Consider the following 21,553-nt stretch of genomic DNA (forward strand, 5'->3'; position numbering starts at 1 on the left):
AAAGTGACCAGTATTGAAGTGGTTAAATAAACATGTCATACTTTTCTGCCCTGTGCAGTGGTTTTGCACAGAGCAGCCCAAAATCCTCTTTTTTTTCGGGTCCCTCGCTGGCGCTACCGTCTCCTCCCCCCTTAAACGGTGCCCTTAGAGAAAGCTTCTTTCCCTGGGGGGCACTGCTGCAAGCTGCTGCTCTATGCGCCCATAAGATGCCCCCTCGCTCTCTCCTCATTGGTTCACTGGCTGTGATTGACAGCAGTGGGAGCCAATGGATGTCCGCTGCTGTCTCAGCCAATGAGGAGAGGGAGTCCCGGGACAGCTGAATCTCTTGTGCACATCGCTGGATCGAGAGGGGGCTCAGGTGAGTATTAGCGGGGGCCTGTGGCGGGAAGAGCACACTGAAGGTTTTTTACCTTTATGCATAGAATGCATGAAGGTAAAAAAAAAACATTCAGCCTTTACAACCTAAAGAGGAAGTCCCGCGAAAAGATTTTTTTTTAAAAGTCAGCAGCTATAAATACTGCAGCTGCTGACTTTTAAAATATGGACACTTACCTGTCACAGGGTCCAGCGATGTCGGCACCCGAGTCCGAAGCGTCCCTCAGTCCTCGGATGCTGCCGCTGCCATCTTCCTTATGGGAATCAGGAAATGAAGCCTTGCGGCTTCACTTCCTGGTTCCCTACTGCGCATGCGCAAGTCGCGCAGCGCAATCTGAATGGTCCGTGCTGTCTCTGGGACCCGTGTGTGTCTCAGCAGACAGCGCGGCAGGACAGGAAGAGGCATAGACTCTCATGGGAGTCTATGCCCGGAAGTGGGTGCAAATACCTGTCTTAGACAGGTATCTGCACCCCCCTGAAAGGTGCCAAATGTGACACCAGAGGGGGGGAGGGTTCCGAAAAGCGGAGGTTCAGTTTTTGTGTGAACCTCCGCTTTAAGTTGTATGGCCAGCTTAAAGCGGTTGTATACTTATTTTTTAAACTTTTACCTCAGGCAAGCCTATAATAATGCTTACCTGTAGGTAAAAAAAATAATCTCCTAAACCTGTACGGTTTAGGAGATATTCCCCTCGCAATGAGCCGCTGACTGCCTTTTTAAGAGCATATTAAAAAAGCCATTAGCCAGTGCATCCCATTGGGTAATAAGTTTAAAAGAGCGAATCTCTGGTGGCAATGTGTGCCCACACATAATGCCAATCAGTGCCCACCAGCAATACCTGCCAGTGCCTCAAAAGTAGCAATGCCAATCAGTGCCATCTATCAGTGCCACCCATAAGTACCTATCAGTACCGCCTATCAGTGCTGCAAGACAGTGCCCATCAGTGTCGCATATCAGTGCCACCTCATCTGTGCTCACCAGTGCCACCTTATCCGTGCCAGTTAGTGCAGCCTCATCAGTGCCCACCAGTGAAGGAGAAAATTTACTTATTTACAAAATTTACCAAGAAAATGTACTTATTTACAACATTTTATAACAGAAACAAAGAAAAAACATTTTTTTTTTTCAAAATTTTTGGTCTTTTTTTATTTGTTTAGCAAATAATAAAAACCCCAGAGGTGATCAAATAGCACCAAAAGAAAGCTCTATTTGTGAGAACAAAACAATGAAAATTTTGTTTGAGTACAGTGTAGCATGACCGCACAATTTTCATTTAAACAGCGTCAGCACTGAAAGCTGAAAATTGGCTTGGGCAGGAAGAGCGGCAAGGATGTCAAATTCCCTTCCACAGGTGGTGGTCTCAGCGGGGAGCATCGATAGTTTAAAAAAACTATTTGATAAGCACCTGAACAACCGCCACATACAGTGATATACAATGTAATACTGACCTATAATCACACACATAGGTTGGACTTGATGGACTTGTGTCTTTTTTCAACTTCGCCCACTATGTAACTGTGCAACAACTGCTTTAATAATTAAGGGGTGTAACGTGAAGCACATAGTGTCTTGCTGCAGTGTTATGTTGCTTTATGACACAATAAAATGTCTGATAGTGCAGCTGTCTTTAGATGGCCAATTGACAAGAATAATGGAACTCCAGACTTATTTAGTCCTCCAGAAATACCAGCTTTTTATAAAGTCGGTATCTGCAAAATGACCTTTGCGAGGCACTAACATAGTTATCCTGGACGTTTTGGGTGCCTGAAGGCTTCTGTTTTGGAAATCAAGCTCTTGTTAGACAGTCTTTTGGAAGGGCCAGATTTGCAGTATAGATGTAATGACACATTTGTTAAAAATTACTTTTTTTTCAGGTTACCAGCAATTCATTAAGATGGGAATTGACCCTAAGAAGCTTGTAATGGGCGTCCCGTGGTATGGTTATGATTATGTCTGTTCCAATTTAACAGAGGTATGTTTTTATTGTATGTCTGTGTGCGAATGTGATCGGCTGTAGTTAAACAATATATTTGCAATCTTTGCTTTCTGTTTAGGTGCTTTCCTTAGCACAGTTAAAGTCCACTTAGATGCAGCTTATTACATTAAGGTGTGCACCCCAAAGCTCAAACACACATTCGCATATATATATATATATATATATATATAATCTCACACAGACACACACACAGTAAAACCTTGGATTACGAGCATAATTCGTTCCAGAAACATGCTTGTAATCTAAAGCACTTGTATATCAAAACGGGTTTCCCCATAAGAAATCATGGAAACTCAGATTCATTTCACAACCACTGCTGGTGTATGCAGTACTGTATGTGGCCAGAGGTGCAGGTGTATGCAGTACTGTATGTGGCCAGAGGTGCAGGGGCGCTGCTGTATGCAGTACTGTATGTGGCCAGAGGCGCTGGTGTATGCAGTACTGTATGTGGCCAGAGGTGCAGGGGCGCTGGTGTATGCAGTACTGTATGTGGCCAGAGGTGCAGGGGCGCTGGTGTATGCAGTACTGTATGTGGCCAGAGGCGCTGGTGTATGCAGTACTGTATGTGGCCAGAGGTGCAGGGGCGCTGGTGTATGCAGTACTGTATGTGGCCAGAGGTGCGGGGGCGCTGGTGTATGCAGTACTGTATGTGGCCAGAGGTGCGGGTGAAAGGAATAAGTACAAATACTTACCTTATTCCTCACTCCTGCATGCTTCCCCCTTTTCATGCCACCAGTCTTCTGAAGCTGCCCCACTTCACTGCCTGGCTTTTCAGAGCTCTCTGATGTCATCATGTACAATGCAGGTCCTGCATTGTATTGGGGGGGGGGGGGGGGGACATTTAAGGACCCACCCACATTCCAGAGCACTGCCTGGAGAGTGATGAATTAGGTAAGTGCATAAACACACACACACGTGCGCGCGCACACACACACCCCATGCACACCCTAGCTAAAGGAACATTTAACTAGGGATGCTGCGATACCGAGCACTTTTATGAGTATTTGTACTCGTGAATATGCTCCCGATACCGATACTTTGAGATGCGAATTGCATCAATAAAAATGAATGGGCGCAAATCGCATGCGCTTTGAACAAGAATGTGGTACGATTTCTGTCCTAATCGCATGCGATTTCCCCCACTGCATCTAGTGGGCAGTTTATTAAAAATGTTGGAACTCACATTAATACATATCTGGTCAAATACAAAATCTGCATAGGTGTCCCGGTCCCGCCAATGATAGAAAACCACGGCTGCTGGAGGTGCTCACAGGGCTGGAGGAGATGAATAGGTGGTCCGTCCCCAAGCTGACATCACTTCCACCCACCCTATACCCACGGGGTGCCGGAACTTCTCCTCCAGCCCTGTGAGCACTTCCAGCGGTTGTGATTTTCTATCATGGGCAGGACCAGGACATGTATGCAGATTTTGCATTTGACCAGATATGTACTGTGAGTTCTAACATTTTTAATAAACTGCCCACTAGATGGCGTTTGTCCCTTTCCATACACACACACATGCAGTGGGAGAAATCGCAAGCAATTTGGACAGGAATCGCACCGCATTCCTGTTCTAAACTGCATGCGATTCTTTGCAGTGCGATTTGCGCTCATTTATTTTGTATTGACACAAATTGCACCGCAAAGTATCGGTATTCTGTATCAGCGAGTACTTGACCGAAAGTATCAGTACTTGCCGATTTAAAGAACCAGTATTGGCGCAACCCTACATTTAAGCCATTGTGACAGTGTGAGGCCCAGCCACTGTGAAAATGTAGCAGAAAATGACACAGGATTTGCATTAAGGCTTAGAACTCGATTTTTCTAAAACTAGAGAGTGCAAAATCTGGTCCAGCTGTGCATAGAAACCAATCCGCTTCCAGGTTTTTTTGTCAAAGCTTAATTGAATAAGCTGATTGGCTACCATGCACAGCTGCACCAGATTTTGCATTCTCCGATTTTAGTAAATAACCCCTTATTACAAGGTTCCAGACTATCCCTTCTGCGCAGAGGAAGCTGTGTTTTTGGCTGTATTTTGTAAACTTGGATTGGGGTCTAGAGCTTGAAGGTTCCAAAGTGTCTTGGGGGGGAGGGAACGTTCAGTTCTCTGGGTTTTACTTCATACCGATGTGCCGTCGGAATCGGCGATCCGTCAGATTTGGTAACGGAAGTGACGTTTGGTCACCTGTGCATGCGTACAGCCGCTACCAGGTTGCCAAATCTGACAGAACACTGTAGTCAGAAGAAGGCGGCAGAGGACATCTTTGTACACCCAGCTATGTCTTGAATTTAAGAGTAATTTTAGCAATAAACTGAGTGTATATAAATAAAGATAGTATATTGACAACTGTGATGGTGATTTGATGTAAAATTTTTATAGAAGCTGGACACAAGCAGTAGGAAGGTAGCGTAGGCCATGTTGCTACACCCTGCACTGCTCAGCGCCATTAGAGCCATTAACAGCTAATAATACTAAAAGAGATGCTTTGTTAAGCGATGGAACAACCACTTTAGACAGGAAAAAGAAATCAATTGCAAGTGGTGTCCCGGTGTTTTCAACACTGTATAGCAATGAGTTCAGGAAAGTTGAATCTACCATTAAGAAGTATTTACCCATACTTTTCAACGATCCCATTTATGCGCAAATGTTATCAAATGGCATCAAAACAGTTTCTTGTAGGGTCCCTACTTTAGGTCAAATTCTGTCTCCAAGTTTCCACACAAGTACACACCATCCTCCACATTGGTTGCAATTTAAGGGCTCATTCCACTGTGGAGCAAATAGCTGTCCATGCTGTTTGCATATTAAGAGGGGTGATTTGATTCATTCGATGACTACCCACAAAGATACCAAGATAAAATCGTCCATTAACTGCAATACCAGATATTTAGTGTACATATACATGTGAATTATGCTCGCTCCAGTATGTTGATCGCACAACTTGCAGGTTAAGAGATCGGTTATATGATTATTTATACAATATACAAAAGAAACATGCTACAAATATGGCCAAACACTGGAACGAACATCACAATAAAGATGTGGCAAGTTTGTGCATACAAGGAGTAGAAAAAGTTACTGTGCCAAAAAGAGGTGGGGACAAATTCAGAATCTTATGTAAAAAAAGAAGTATTCTGGATCTTCAACCTTAAAACTAGAAAACCCCTTGGTCTTAACCATGAGTGGGATGTAACCCACTTCTATGAATAAAGAAGCTTTGTGTGAAATAAGTGGGGGAATTTTGATTGGGTGAAACCATTTCCTTTAGACTTTTTCCCTCCCCGTATCCCCTCCATGTTAAACTAGATTGCAGCACAATCCATGTCCACGGTATAATTAGATGTGGACATGGATTGTTTTTCTGTTTGGTGTTTTTGTATTTTGCTGTGTTTTGATTCGTTTTATTCCATTCCATAGACCATTACCATTCCACCGCACTATACTATACAAAAATAATGTTGGCAATAAATGTAAATGAGAATTAAAGTGCAATTTATGGTGGGGGTGGATTGGTAAGGGTTAGTAATGAGATAATAATGAGATGATATGAAGTAGAACAAGGTGGAGTGGATTAGAATGAAATAAAAGCAAAATGGAATATAATCTAATACTAGGTCGAACGATTTTTTTTGACCCGGTTAACTTTTCGCCTGTGTCTACATACAGGGAGTGGTTGAACAGCATACCATCCTGTATGAGTGGCACTATGTTGAGACTATAAAGGCTAGATCCAGTCACCAGTATATGCAGATTTAATAATAATAATACACATCGATCGATGGAGTGGATGGGGCAGAATAGAATCAATTAAATCAATATAATAAAATAAAATTCAGTCTTAATTAGCCATCCCAAAATAACGATCATTTCTTTGTTATTAACCATTCAACATATTTTGATACTTTTATAAATGTAAAATAACTCTCTGTAGTTGGGAAATAATGTTTTATGGAACAATATAACAATGTAAGAGTCCTATATAGTGGGTGCTTTTCTTTTGGAAAGGGACGATTCTTTGATTCAGGCACCTGTTTAGGTGAGAGGACAATATCCTTTTTCCTGATACTTTATGTCTCTGTATGTATGGTATTGTCACCATACAGCAGTCATCTAATTTTTGTATCGCCTCACACACACACGATAGGACTTTTTACAAACTTTCCCGTGGATTTTTGTACAAAGGGCGTTGGCCTTAAACTAATTAAGCATACACACAGCAGGACTTTTTCATCCAACTTTCACCAAATCACGTCGTTTCAGCGCTTTACTGCCACCCTTTGGTCAACTTCTGTATCGGCGAGATTTGACACCTGCGAGCCCCGTCGCGGGAGCCAGCGCAGAGCTGGCTCGCTCATCGGGAAAGAAAAAATGTGTTGTTTTTTTTCCTTTCTTGATGAGCGACAAGCATTGCTGACAGGTGTTTGGTATGAATCATGAGGGGGAACTCCACGCCAAATTTTAAATAAAAAACCGGCATGGGTTCCCCTCCAGGAGCATAGCAGGCCCTTAGGTCTGGTATGGATTTTAAGGGGAACCCCCTACGCTGAAACAACGGCGTGGGGGTCCTCCCCAAATTCCATACCAGACCCTTATGCGAGCACGCAGCCCGGTCAGTCAGGAAAGGGGGTGGGGGGCCGGGATCTGGGGGCCCCCTTATTAAAGGGGGCTCCCGGATTCCGATAAGCCCTCCGCCCGCAGACCCCGACAACCAACGGCCAGGGTTGTCGGGAAGAGGCCCTTGTCCTCATCAACATAGAGACGAGGTGCTTTGGGGTGGGGGGGGGCGCAGGGCGCCCCCCTGCCCCAAAGCGCCCACCCCCCCATGTTGAGGGCATGCAGCCTGGTACGGCTCAGGAGGGGGGGGGGCGCTCGCTCGTCCCCACCCCCTTTCCTGACCGGCCGGGCTTCTTGCTCGGATAAGGGTCTGGTATGGATTTTGGGGGGACCCCCACGCTGTTTTTTTTGGCGTAGGGGGTTCCCCTTAAAATCCATACCAGACCGAAGGGCCTGGTATGATCCCAGAGGGGAATTCCCTCTCGTGCTCGCTGCAATAGGAAAATATGTTTTTCCTATTGCAGCCAGCGCGAGATGTACAGTACCCTGTTGCCGAGAACCAGCGCGATGGGATCGCGCTGGAAACATTCTCGCGGGCAGGTGCTGTAGTTTAGTTTTGTACAAAAGTCCGATAGCTTTGTGTACACACGATCGGACTTTGCTCCATCGGACTTTTGTTGTCGGAAAGTTTGTCCGTTCGCACAGCCAACAAAAGTCCGATGAAAGCCGAAAAAGTTCTTCGGATGTTGCCCCAAAACAGCTAATTTGCATGTTTGTTGTCAAAAAGTCCGATCGTGTGTACAGGCCTTATGGCCCACTTTATAATCCAAAAACCGTTTTAGAAGTTGTAAAAATCACAGTATAAAAAGATTATACTTAGAGAAAGTTGTGAGGTTTTAGCAATAAAAATGTGCAATCTAAATGATAAAATTCCTTTTAAATGATAAAATTCATTTGATAATTAAACTTTATTTCATCAATTTCATTAATATTAAATGTGCTAAATACACCTATATTTTTAGAAGGATTTTTTGTCCGTCTAGCACATATATGTTTTTGTTCCACTATTTTTTTGTTTTTACAACATTTATTATGGATGTTCACAACAGGGCACAGCAAATGCACACATTTTAGGTTTATTTACTCATTTATATGGTAATGGGGAGAAGTTTCAGTTGACATGTTTTTCTGACACTTATTTAACTGCTTCAGCCCCGGAAGATTTTTACCCCCTTCCTGACCAGAGCACTTTATGCGATTTGGCACTGCGTCGCTTTACCTGACAATTGCGCGGCCGTGCGACATTGCACCCAAACATAATTGACGTCCTTTTTTCCCACAAATAGAGCTTTCTTTTGGTGGTATTTGATCACCTCTGCGTTTTATTTTTTGCGCTATAAACAAAAAAAGAGCAACATTTTTGAAAAATAAGCAATATTTTTTACTTTTTTGCTATAATAAATATCCCCAAAAATATATATATTAAAAAAAAAAAAATTTTCTCCTCGGTTTAGGCCGATATGTATTTTTCTACATATTTTTGGTAAAAAAAAATTAATAAAAAGCAATTTGCGTATGAATTGGTTTGCGCAAACGTTATAGCGTCTACAAAATAGGGGATAGTTTTATGCCATTTTTATTTTTTTTATTAGTAATGGTGGCAATCTGCGATTTATTTATTTATTTTTTTATTATCGGGATTGTGACATTATGGCGGACACATCGGACACTTTTGGGACCATTGTCATTTATACAGCGATCAGTGCTATAAAAATGCACTGGTTACTGTGTAAATGACATTGGCAGGGAAGGGGTTAACACTGGGGGGCAATCAAGGGGTTAAATTTGTCCTAGGGAGTGATTCTAACTGTGGGGTGGGGTGGGGGGCTTCCACTTACATGACAGCGATCACTGCTCCTGATGACTGACAGAGAGCAGTAGATCCCTGTCATGTCACTAGGCAGAACGGGGAAATGCCTTGTTTATATAGGCATCTCTCCGTTCTGCGGCTCCGTGACACGATAGCGGGACACCGGCGGACATCGAGTCTGCGGGTCCCGCGAGCACGGTCACGTGTATGCAGTGGGTGCGTGCGCCCACTAGCCCCGCTAATTAAAGTGGATGTACAGGTATGCGCATTTGCCCACCGCTGCCATTGTGCCGATGTGTATCGGTGTGCAGCAGTCGGCAAGTGGTTAATCAATTGATTGCTAATTAGGGTGTCAATTGATAACCTTCACCTCATGTAATTATCTAGGTACTTGTGTGTGTATATATAGACACCAGTTTTTTGAGCTATGAGTAAGCACCCGACCTTGGTGTGAAACATGTAAGCCAATACCTGTAGTTCACCTTTTGTATCCGGCACTTAAAAAAAGAAATTACATAGGAGTGCGGCCGTCCAGCCTTCTTTTTTTCTAAGTATCTGTTTGCATACAGGCCTCACACCCTCCACCTGGGATAGAGGCTTTTTGGAGCAGCACTGTAAGAAAACCTGCCTTAGAGCGATTTACATTTATGCACTGATCAGCGCTGAACCTTTAGGCTCAGTTCACACAGGGACGACTTGTCAGGCGACCTAGTCGCCTGACAAGTAGCGTCCCGTTCTGTACAATGGAACCGTTCTAAGGGGAGCGACGCAAGTCGCTCCGACTTAGAAAAAAGGTTCCTGTACGACTTCGGGGGCGACTTGCATAGACTTCTATACAGAAGTCGTTTTGCAAGTCGCCTGGGCAGTCGTGTGCAGGTCGCCTCGGTGAGGCGACCTGCAAGTCGTGCCGCCTCTGGTGTGAACCGAGGCTTAGCCCTTTTTTGGGGGATCCTCCTATTGTTATTGTTCCACAAGGCCTGTAATAACTTGTTTGGGTTCCCTCAATCTTTAACCACTTAAGCACCTAGGCCTTTTTTTTTCAAACTTGTTGATAACAGGTTAAAATCTTTTTTTTTTTTTTTTTTTTGCTAGAAAATTACTTAGAACCCCCAAACATTATATATATTTTTTTCAGACACCCTAGAGAATAAAATGGCGGTCGTTGCAATACTTTGTCACACCGTATTTGCGCGGCGGTCTTACAAGCGCAATTTTTTTGGGAAAAAAATACACTTATTTGAATTAAAAAATAAGACCACAGTAAAGTTAGTCCAATTTTTTTTTTTATATTGTGAAAGATAATGTTACGCCGAGTAAATTGATACCCAACATGTTATGCTTCAAAATTGCGCCCGCTCGTGGATCGGCAACAAATGTTGACCCTTAAAAATCTCCGTAGGCGACATTTAAAATTTTTATTACAGGTCACCAAATTTGAGTTACAGAGGAGGTCTTTTGCTAGAATTATTGCTCTCACTCTAATGGTCGCGGGGATACATCACTGTTTTCATATGCAGGCGCGACTCGGGTATGCGTTCGCTTCTGCACGCAAGCTCGGCGGGACGGGGTGCTTTAAACTTTTTTTTTTTTTTTTTTTTTTTTTTTTTTACACTGTCCTTTTTAAAAAAAATTATTTTTGGGTCACTTTTAGTCCTATTACAAGGAATGTAAACATCCCTTGTAATAGAGAAAAATGCATGACAGGACCTCTTTAATGTGAGATCTGGGGTCAAAAAGACCTCAGATCTCATATTTATAGTTAGACCCCTTACACACTGGGGCACTTTGCTAGCACTACAGTGCTAAAAATAGCGCCTGCAAAGCACCCTGAAAGTGCTTTGTCTCCAATGTGAAAGCCCCGAGCGGTGGAGCGGTGCGCTAGCAGGACAGGAAAAAAAGTCCTGCTAGCAGCATTTTTGGAGCGGTATGTATAGCGCTCCTGCCCATTGAAATCAATGGGGCACCGCGGCTATACTGCCAGCAAAGCGCCTCTACAGAGGTGCTTTGTGGTGGTTTTGAGCCCTTTCTCGTTCGCTAGCAGGGGATAAAACACCCCCCGCTAGCGGACGAATACCACCGCTAAAACGACGGTAAAGCACCGCTAAAAATACCGCCGACGCACCTTCCGCCCCAGTGTGAAAGGGGCCTTAAATGCAATGGACGGAAGTGATGTTTGACGTTGCTTCCATTATCTAATGTTATGGAGCCGAGTGGGGGCCATCTTTCCCGACTGGAGCGTGGGGGGCACCTCTACCGCTGCCGATAAGAGTGATCTCGCGGGGAGTCCGCGACCGAGACCACTTTTATCTGAAAGCGGACTGCCCGCCATTGAAGAAAATACCAGGGTTTTGGCAGCTATGTCAAAGTACTGACGTACAACGACGGCAGTTTGTGGGAAGTAGTTAAAATTGAGCCTATACTGATGCAGCTACCCACTCAGGGAAGAATAACTTTTATGTGAATCATTTCAGTGCATCGTATTTACCTGTCTGTTTTCATGGATATTTTATTGCATTCACTTAGATGGATTTATCTTTGTAATCTTTTGCAACCTGTTAATAAAAATCTATTCAACCATAAACCTTTAGCCTTTTAAAAATTAAACATGCAAACGGCATCACACATGTCAATATACTATATTTATTTTTATACGCTCTTTATTGCTAAAATGACTGTTAAATTAAAGACACAGCTGGGTGTAGTAAGATGTCCGCTGTCTTCTTCTGAGTGCAGGTGTTCCATCAGATTTGGCAACCTGGTAGCGGGTGTACACATGCGCAGCTGACGGAACGTCACTTCCATTACCTTATCTGACGGCTCACCGATTCTGACGGGTCACCGATTCTGGCGGGTCACCGGTGTGCAGGGTCTTTTATATACTCAAGGCTCCCAGTTTGGAGACGGCTCCCATGTTGAAGACAGAAGGTCTCACCTAGGGGGTCTGAGGTGCCCCAGCCAGGAAATGGGAGGTCTCATTCTAGTAGTCAAGGGGGCTTCTATCGCGGTGTCAGGTGAACCCCTATCCAGAGGTCAGGAGTAGGTCGCGCAGCAGAGCTCTGAGTCTAAAGGCTAAGCAAGCGAAGTGAGGGACTGGTAAGGAGCAGCGGTGCCCCTGACGAGGTGGCTCTGCAGTTTCAGTTGACGTGGAAGAACCCCTGTGTGGGCATCTGATGTTTATGTGAACTTTCTGATTTCTTTAACCACTTCAATACTGGACATCTTCACCCCGTTCCTGCTCAGACCAATTTTCAGCTTTCAGCGCTGTCACACTATGAATGACGATTGCGCGGACATACAACACTGTACCCAAGTGACATTTTTATCATTTTTTTTCACACAAATTGGTTGAATTTAATCACTGCTGGGTTTTTTATTTTTTGCTAAAAAAAAATAAAAATGAAAAATAACCAAAAAAAGTTTGTCAGAAAATTTTGTAAATAAGTAATCTTTCTCCTGCACCAATATGCAGCACTGATAGGAGGCACTGATGGACGGCAGTGATAGGCGGCACTGAAAGGCAGCACTGACTGGCTTCACTGCTGGGCACTGTTGGGGCTGCACTGATGATCAGTGCCCTGATTATCTGTACATATCTCCCCTGTGAGGAGATGCCGCTGATCGCCTCTCCTTTCCTCACACTGAAGTGAGGAGAGCCGATAACTGTCATTTCCTGTGATTGAACACAGCTGATCACATAGGTAAAGAGCCGCGTCATTGGGTCTTTACCGAGATCGGGCCGTGCCGTGTCCCAGGGACACAGCGTGCCTGAGATCGCAGTGAGACTGGGCTGGGCGACGTCATATATCCCAGAACAAGAGAGCACCCCGCCGTCATTTGTCTATACGGCGGGAGGGAGATGCTTAATAAAAGTGGCTGCCACGCCCTCAAATACTGTTTGGACTGGCGTAACTCATTGGAAACCACACCAACCATATGAGTATAATATAATCACCCCAATACCACACCCTGCAGTGCAGGGGGAATTCACTGTATGGGTTGTGAGATTGAGGAATTAAACTCAAGTAGCAGGTGCGTTTAAAATGAGCTGCGCCAGTCCAAACTGCAGTTTTAGGGTGTGGCAGCCCACTTTTATTGACTGAAGGAAAGTTCACTTATACATCAGTTGCCCACGCAGAGGTTTCTTCCACATAACATGAATTAACGAAAATACCAAGCCACTTGGCTTACGTGTTGGCAGCACGGCTGCTCCTCTTACCTTTGACTGTCATTCAGCTCTCACTCAGAACACTTGGCTCTCTAGTGCCCTGCTGCATGGCCCACCTCTGGCCAAGGATTGGGGTTCTCCTGACACCCCTGATAGGAACTGACTTAAATCCCGGAGACCTGCTGGCTTGTGGCTGGGTCCTCTGACCCCTCGTAGAGACCTCTGTCCCGTGGCTTCTGGCTGGGCCCTCTGACCCCTCAGTGAGACCTCTGTCTTGTGGCTTCTGGCTGGAGCCCCCTGACCCCGGGTGAGATCTTCCATCTCCCACACTGGGAGCGGTCTCCAAACTGGAAGCTGTCTCCAAAAATGAGAGCCTTGAGCAATTCTCAGACCTGACTATATAATGACTCTGCACACCTGTGTAGTGAGCCAGGTTGCAGGCCTCTAGAAAAACCTGGACGCAGGATTGAATGTTCTGAATCAGAACTACAGAATCTGGAGAGATGCTAGTTCTGAATCTTGCATTAACCCTTAATGAGATCCTGGGTCACCTTTTCCTATAAACTTATAGGGACAGAGCCTCTCTCTGTCACAGGGTACATTTAAAGTACCTTGGAGTTGCTCTTACTAAAGCTGGGAACTTTGGGCCATTTTTTTTTTTTTTTTTTTCAGAGAATTGCGCTTTTTAATCTATCTTCACAAAATCAATGATTGCCCTCTGAACTACAGTACTCAATCTTACATGTACACTCCCAAAGCCAACTGTCAATCTGAAACTGTTGGAAGTTGTAGAGAACTTGTAAAGTAATGGTGCATGTGATCTCTCATCAACTGCAATACGAAAAAAAATTTGTCTACTTCCTAATGGACTAACGTTTTGCATTTCTCTAAGGGTAACCAGTGTGAATTGGGAAAATGTCTGTTCCAGTGGGCTCCATACAGCGATGCAGCAGTAGGCAACCAAGTAGCCTACATGAAAATTATGAATCAGGTGAACAGTTCTCTGACAGGTCGGTTATGGGACGATGTGCAGAAGGCTGCTTTATTTAATTACAAGGTTTGTATGTCTGTCTGTTTTACTGTATTTTGCTTTTAGTGCTTTCCAAGACGATCACTAAGACAATATATAAAATATATAAATATTTACCAGGACACAGAGGGGAAAATCCATCAGGTGTGGTATGATGATCCGGAAAGTATAACACTGAAGGCAACCTACGTCAAGAAGCTCGGTCTCCGAGGGATTGGGATGTGGCACGGAGATCTCCTGGATTATTCTGATGATCCGGTAGCCCAGGAACAAACCAAGGCAATGTGGAAAGCGTTAACACCATAACTGCTTCTGATGACCCGTCACCTGTATCCCAGGAACATGAATGATTTGCTGCTAGGTTTTCTATCGTAGATGTTTCTTAAAGAATATGTAAACCCAACATTTCATATTCCTGATATGTGCCTGCTGTACCATGTACTTGTATGAAAAGTATCCTGTTCTTTGTTTCGCTTCCTTTTGTGTAAAATCTCTGGTATTCTTTCCAGTCTCTCTGCTTTCCTAGCAAAAACTGACCACACTAGGCATGGGAGCACAGCGTGAGTCAGTTTTCTGGCTGTGCTGAGAACTCCACCTGCTCTCCTCCAATGATCAGACATGTGCTGACAAGCCTGTCTGCACAGCCATTCACTGGGAAGAGCAGTGTGATGCTGTTTCTCCTCCCCCAGCTCTCTTAGCTCCTTATGCAGCTGGGACTGAGAGTATATAATCACTTATAAAAATTGGGAAAAAAGATGTGTGTGTGTGTGTGTACAGTGCATCCGGAAAGTATTCACAGTGCTTCACGTTTTCCACATTTTGTTATGTTGCAGCCTTATACCAAAATAGATTAAATTATTTTCCTCAAAATTCTACAAACAATACCCCAAAATGACAATGTAAAAGAAGTTTGTTTGAAATCTTTGCAAATAAAAAAATCACATGCACATAAGTATTCACAGCCTTTGCTCAGTACTTTGTTGAAGCACCTTTGGCACCAATTACAGCCTCAAGTCTTTTTGAGTATGATGCTGCAAGCTTGGCACACACATTTTTGGGCAGTTTCTCCCATTCCTCTTTGCAGGACCTCTCAAGCTCTATCCGATTGGATGGGGAATGTCGGTGCACAGCCATTTTCAGATCTCTCCAGAGATGTTCAAACTGGTTCAGGTCTGGGCTCTGGCTGGGCCACTCAAGGACTTTCACAGAGTTGTCCCATAGCCATACCTGTGTTATCTTGGCTGTGTGCTTAGGGTTGTTGTCCTGTTGGAAGATGAACCCTCGCCCAGTCTGAGGTCCAGAGCGCTCTGGAGCTCGTCATCAAGGATATATCTGTACATACATTGCTGCATTCATCTTTCCCTTGATCCTGACTTGTTTCCCAGTTTCTGCCGCTGAAAAACATCCCCACAGCATGATGTTGCCACCACCATGCTTCACTGTAGGGATGGTATTGGCCAGGTGATGAGTGGTGCCCAATTTCCTCCAGACATGATGCTTGCCATTCAGGCCAAATAGTTCAATCTTTGTTTCATCAGACCAGAGAAGTTTGTTTCTCATGGTCTGAGAGTCCCTCAGGTGCCTTTTGGCACACTCCAGACGGGCTGTCGTGTCCTTTTTACTGAGGAGTGGCTTCCGTCTGGAAATTCTACCATACAGGCCTGATTGTTGGAGTGCTGCAGAGATGGTTGTTCTTCTGGAAGGTTCTCCTCTCTCCACAGAGAAATGCTGGAGCCCTGTCAGTGTGAGCATCGGGTTCTTGGTTGCCTCCCTGACTAAGGCCCCTCTCCCCCAATAGCTCAGTTTGGCGTGGCGGCCCACTCTAGGACGAGTCCTGGTGGTTCCAAACTTCTTCTATTTACAGATCATGGATTCACTGTGCTCATTGGAATCTTCAATGCTTCAGAAATTTTTCTGTACCCTTCCCCAGATCTGTGCCTCCATACAATCCTGTCTCGGGGGTCTACAGACAATTCCTTGGACTTCATGGCTTGGTTTGTGTTCTGACATGCACTGTTAACTGTGGGAACTTTTTATATAGACAGCTGTGTGCTTTTCCAAATCATGTCCAATCAACTGAATTGATGTCCAATCAAGTTGTAGAAACATTTCAAGGATGATCAGTGGAAACAGGATGCACCTGAGCTCAATTTTGAGTGTCATGGCAAAGGCTGTGAATACTTCTCTTTCAAACAAACTTCTTTCACGTTGTCATTATGTGGTATTCTATGTAGAATTTTGAGGAAAATAATGAATTTAATCCGATGTATTATTGAACACGAATACCCATAGTTTAAATTAGCACCACATCCCATAAATAGAGGTAATAGGTAAGGAGAAATTGGGATTTTAAAGGTGCAGTTAAAGCAAATTGTCAATTATGTAAAAAAATTAATTTATTTGAAAAAAGTAGAGTAGAAAATCATCCAATAAAAACAGAGACTAAAAAATACTTGTGGTAGGTACAGTTCAATATAGTATCAGTGAAACAGCAATATAAGATGGACTTCCTAACATGTTTCGCCCCTATAAATGGGCTTCTATGTGTGTGTGTGTGTGTGTGTGTGTGTGTATGTATGTATATATATATATATATATATATATATATATATATATATATATATATATATATATATATATATATGTGTGTGTGTGTGTGTGTGTGTGTGTGTGTATATATATATATATATATATATATATATATATATATATATATATATATTCAACTGAATGGGTTTTTCTATAAGTTGAGGGTTTACATATACTTTAAGCACAACCTGATTATCTTCATCTTGATTAGCTAATGTGGAAATTAAACGAAATGGTGTAAAATTATTGTGATTTAAAGCCCAACTCTGGAAAACGTAGAAATTCTCCCTTAGGCCCCATTAGCAAATTGTGTAACAGGAATGCGGGTTCCCACTCGTGATTTTAAAAATGTGATTCACGCGTGTTTCTGCGTAGGGCAGCTATATACGCAACTGCTTTGCCACAGAAGCTCGGGGACCAAATTTTGGCCATGAGCCAGGTGAGTTTTTACACACGCGTTTTGCTGTTCAACAATCACGGCAAAATCGCACTGCCTTTGGAAATACCATTCAGGGTGAATGACACACACTGCGCGTTTTGCCACGGTTCGGAATCCTGGGCAGAATTGCGCTGATTTCCCACTGCCCACAATTCCTAATCTCCCAAGTGTGAATCAGCTAAGTTAAAGTGCTTTTACTTTCTATAATAAATGAGCCGTTAACCCTTGCTGCGCAGTCTCAGCCTCACTGCAAGGGAGAACTTTCAGATTTTCCAAAGTTGGGCTGAAAAAAAGAACAAGGAAAGGGGGTGGCTAATGAGTAATTAACTGTTTACATCACTGACTATAATTTTTTTTAATAAAATAATATTTTATAAGGTTTATTTTTATCTTTCAGCTGGTTATTTCTAGTAACTAGTAGACTAAAAATGAATACTTTTCAGGGCTGGTTCACACCATAGTGTCTGCATTCTGGATGCATTTTTGATGTGTTCCCGTGCATGTTTTTTTTTTTTTTTTTTTCTTCATCTCAATTGAAGACATGCATTCTGGCGCGTCTTCCCACATTCCATACAGAAAAAATGCAACATGTTCTACATATGTTGACTACACTGGAATGCTCTGCATTGGTGTGAACCAGAACTATTGGAATCCATGTTATACCCTGACCATGCGTTTTTGATGCAGAATAAAAATGCACTGGACTGCATATCTGCACTGACAAAAGGTGTCAACATTTTTCAATTGAACTGTAGGAAGATGGTAAATGGGGACAATATGTCCTCTGTGATGCAATAAAAGTATATCTAAGCCCAAGAAGAAAAAATGTAATCCATATTGTAGCTTTCCAGACCTTAGACCGATGGCTTTATTATTATTTTTATTTATTTATTTTTTTCCAGGGTAAGAACATTTTCCAAAAATACAAAAATAGCCAATGATCCTAATAGAAATACATTTTGCTTGCAATATTCTGTATACCAAACTGAATTCTAAAATATTATTAGCTGTCCAAGTGATCATTTGTAAACTACATAACTCCTATGTACTGGAGGTGAGGAGAAGGGGAGGTGTTGGTAGTCCAAACAGGGAGAGCAGCCAGCAGCAGTGTTGTCACCCCAGGACAGCAAGTGTGTTTCTGGCAGTATCACCAAGTTAAAATAAGGATAAAAACAGCCTTAAAACAAGAAAACAAATGCAGTCATTTTATCTAAGGAATGGTAAGCTGTTGGATGCTATTCAGATCAGTACTTGTGTTTGGGACCCTGTGGGTTCTGGGACGTGTGCAGAGCACAGAATTCCAGATTTCTGGGCATACGTTTCTGGCCGCGAATACTGCTCAGTACAGTGTCTAGGTGCCACGTATTTTAGCTTGTCATAGATTTGGGCAGGTTGCTGGCAGCAGGGCTGGATGCTGCACCTGCACCTCCAGGGTGCCCTAAAATTCCATGATTTGGTGAATTTAGGCTTCATTCACATGGGCGTAAACATTTTACTGATATTATTATAAATGTGTTTTCTAGGAGAAATGTTCCTGCATAACAATTAGTAAAATACTTTCGTATAGATGCGTTGTAAACAAGTAAAGACCCATATGCGTACATAATAACTTATTTTCCCCCTTTGTTTAGACTTAATTTATGTGCTTACAAACGCGTATACAGTGGGGAAAATAATTATTTAATCCTCTGCAAATTTTGTAAGTTTGCCACTAACAAAGAAATGAAGAGCCTATAAATTTTGTCGTAGGTGCATTTTAAATGATTGAGACAGAATATCAAGCACGAAATCCAGAAAAAACGCATAAAACTTTCCCAATTGAATTGTATTGTACGTGTACTGTCCTCACTAATGTTGTAAAGCGCTGCGTAAACTGTTGGCGCTATATAAATCCTGTATAATAATAATAAAACAAATGTTATAAATTGCAATTCAGTGAGTAAAATTAGTATTTGATCCTAAAGCAAAACATGACTTGGTACTTGGTGGAGAAACGATTGTTGGCAAGCACAGAGGTAAGAAGTTTCTTGTAGTTGGTTACCAGATTTGCACACATCTCAGGAGGGATTTTGGTCCACTCTTCTTTACAGATCTTCTCTAAATCCTTAGGGTTTCTTGGCTGTCACTTGGCAACTCGAAGTTTCAGCTCCCTCCATATATTTTCTATAGGATTAAGATCTGGAGACTGGCTAAGCCATTCCATGACCTTAATGTGCTTCTTGAGCGACTCCTTTGTTGCCTTGGCGGTATGTGTTGAGTCATTGCCATGCTGGAAGACCCATCCACAACCCATCTTCAGTGTTCTGGCTGAGGGAAGAAGGTTCTCATCCAAGATTTTACCATACATGGCCCTGTCCATTGGTCCCCCAATGTAGCAAAGTTGGCCTGTACCTTTAACAGAGAAGCAACCTCAAAGCATAATGTTTCCACCTCCGTGCTTGACTTTAAGGATGGTGTTTCTAGGGTCATAGTTAGCATTGTGCTTCCCTCAAACACGGCAAATAGAGTTAATGCCAAAGAGCTCAATTTTGGTCTCCTCTGACCACAGTATTTTCTCCCAGTCCTTCTCTGAATCCTTTAGATGTTCATTGGCAAACTTCTGACAGGCCTGTACATGTGCCTTCTTGAGGAGGGGGACTTTGCTGGCGCTACAGGATTTCAATCCATGGTGGCGTATTGTTTTACCAATGGTTTGTTTGGTGACTGTGGTCCCAACTGCCTTGAGATCATTCACAAGCTCCTCCCGTGTAGTTTTGGTCTGATCCCTCACTTTTCTCATGATTATCCTTACTCCACGAGGCAAAATCTTGCATGGAGCTCCAGACCGAGGGCGATTGTTATTTTGTATTTCTTCTATTTGCGAATAATCGATCCAACAGTTGTCTTTCTCACCAAGCTTCTTGCTGATGGTCTTGTAGCCCATTCCAGCCTTGGGCAGGTCTACAATCTTGTCCCTGACATCCTTTGACAACTCTTTGGTCTTGCCCATGATGATGAGTTTGAATGGAAGAAAAAGATTCTGTGGAGTTTTTATACACATAACGAGTTGTCATTAGGAGCATTTTCCTAAACTGACAGGAATAATCTGTGTACCACATGAGCAAATACTGTCTGTACTCCACAGTCTGTGGAAGCCGGAATTATTGTTGGTTGGTAGGGGATCAAATTCCTTATTTTACTCACTGAACTGCAACTCAAGTTATAGCATTTGTATCATGTGTTGCACCACCCTTCATAAGTCAGTGTGCCAAAAGACATCATCCTGTGTACATCTGGAGCTGTGCAACTGGTGCTATTCTGACCACTTGCGCTACCACTTCTGATATTTCATCATGGACCGCAAGTTAGAACAAAGAGCAAACGTGAAATTCTGTGTGAAACTGGGCAACTCTGCCACAGAGATGTTTAACACGATTCGGTAAGTTTACGGCGATGCTGCAATGAGTTGAAGGTCCAGCTCAAAGATCACTGTTTTGACAGCATTGCGGAGATACAGCGCGGAAAGCAGAAGGTGCTTGACACGCTTCGATAAGAAGACTTCCAGGACACATTCCAGAAATGGCAGGAACGTAGGGAGCGCTGTATTGCTGTGCAAGGGGACTTTTTTTGATGGTGTTTAAATGTAGATAAAGTACTTTCTTGTAAACCAAGCTAGTCTCTAAATTCTTTGATACCACCTCATATGGGTTTTTTTATTACAACATTTTTAAAATGGATGGAATAAAGATATGTAAGCTTTTTATCATTTTGGCTATGTATATATTTGACCATTGGAGGGGTAATCATAGTCCCGCTACATTTTCTTTCTCTTCAAGTTATTAATTTTAGGGAAGATACCCTCCAATGGTTTTAAATAAATTATCAATACCACTCCCACACATGTACTGTTTTGACTTATATTCCAGGTAGCCACCAGAGGGTATCTATAGTCTATGTATAAAATATAAGTAGACAGAGCAGCAAGCATGTAATATGTAGAAGGTGCATCGAAAATGACTTTTATGTAAACTGTGTACTAACTCAAACTGTGTACTTATCTAAAGTACACCAAGAAGTTGAGAATCTAAAATTTGACGCACATGGGCCAAATGACCTGTGTGCAACAAGGCCTTAGTCCTAACTATCATAATGAAAATGCAGTTAGTTGGACACTAGTTTAATTTTAGATTTTTTCAGGTATTTACCAAAACATATTCAAGCTATAGTTATATGGATATGGACTGAAAGTGCACTCTCAGGTTTTATTTGAGGGTATGCACATCCAAATCGAAAGAAGAGTTTAGGAATTACAGTTCTTAAGAATAGCCATCCCCCCTTTTTCAAAGGACCAAAAGTAATTGGACAATTGAATCAAAAGCTGGTTGATGGCCAGGTGTGGGCTACTCCTTCATTATTTCTTCATCAATTAAGCAGGTAAAAGGTCTGGAGTTGACTTTAAGTGTGGTATTTGCATTTGAAATCTATTGCTATGAACCTACATCATGCGTTCAAAGAAGCTGTTCATGCAAGTAAAACAGGCCATTGTAAGACTTCAAA

General features: G+C 42.8%; 1 protein-coding gene across 1 annotated transcript in view; it reads left to right on the forward strand.

The window, feature by feature from the left end:
- The window catches only part of LOC141103728 (di-N-acetylchitobiase-like), a 33,756-nt gene extending 16,358 nt beyond the window's left edge, over positions 1–17,398 (forward strand). Inside the window, exons 5-7 of the mRNA XM_073593636.1 lie at positions 2,248–2,345; positions 13,852–14,016; positions 14,110–17,398. Coding sequence (XP_073449737.1) covers positions 2,248–2,345; positions 13,852–14,016; positions 14,110–14,295 — 449 coding nt within the window. The 3' untranslated portion in view covers positions 14,296–17,398. The remainder of the gene's footprint in view (positions 1–2,247; positions 2,346–13,851; positions 14,017–14,109) is intronic.
- Positions 17,399–21,553: the final 4,155 nt, after the last annotated feature.

The sequence above is a fragment of the Aquarana catesbeiana genome, linkage group LG07 (genome assembly GCF_042186555.1).
Source record: "Aquarana catesbeiana isolate 2022-GZ linkage group LG07, ASM4218655v1, whole genome shotgun sequence".
Classification (NCBI taxonomy): Eukaryota; Metazoa; Chordata; class Amphibia; order Anura; family Ranidae; genus Aquarana; species Aquarana catesbeiana.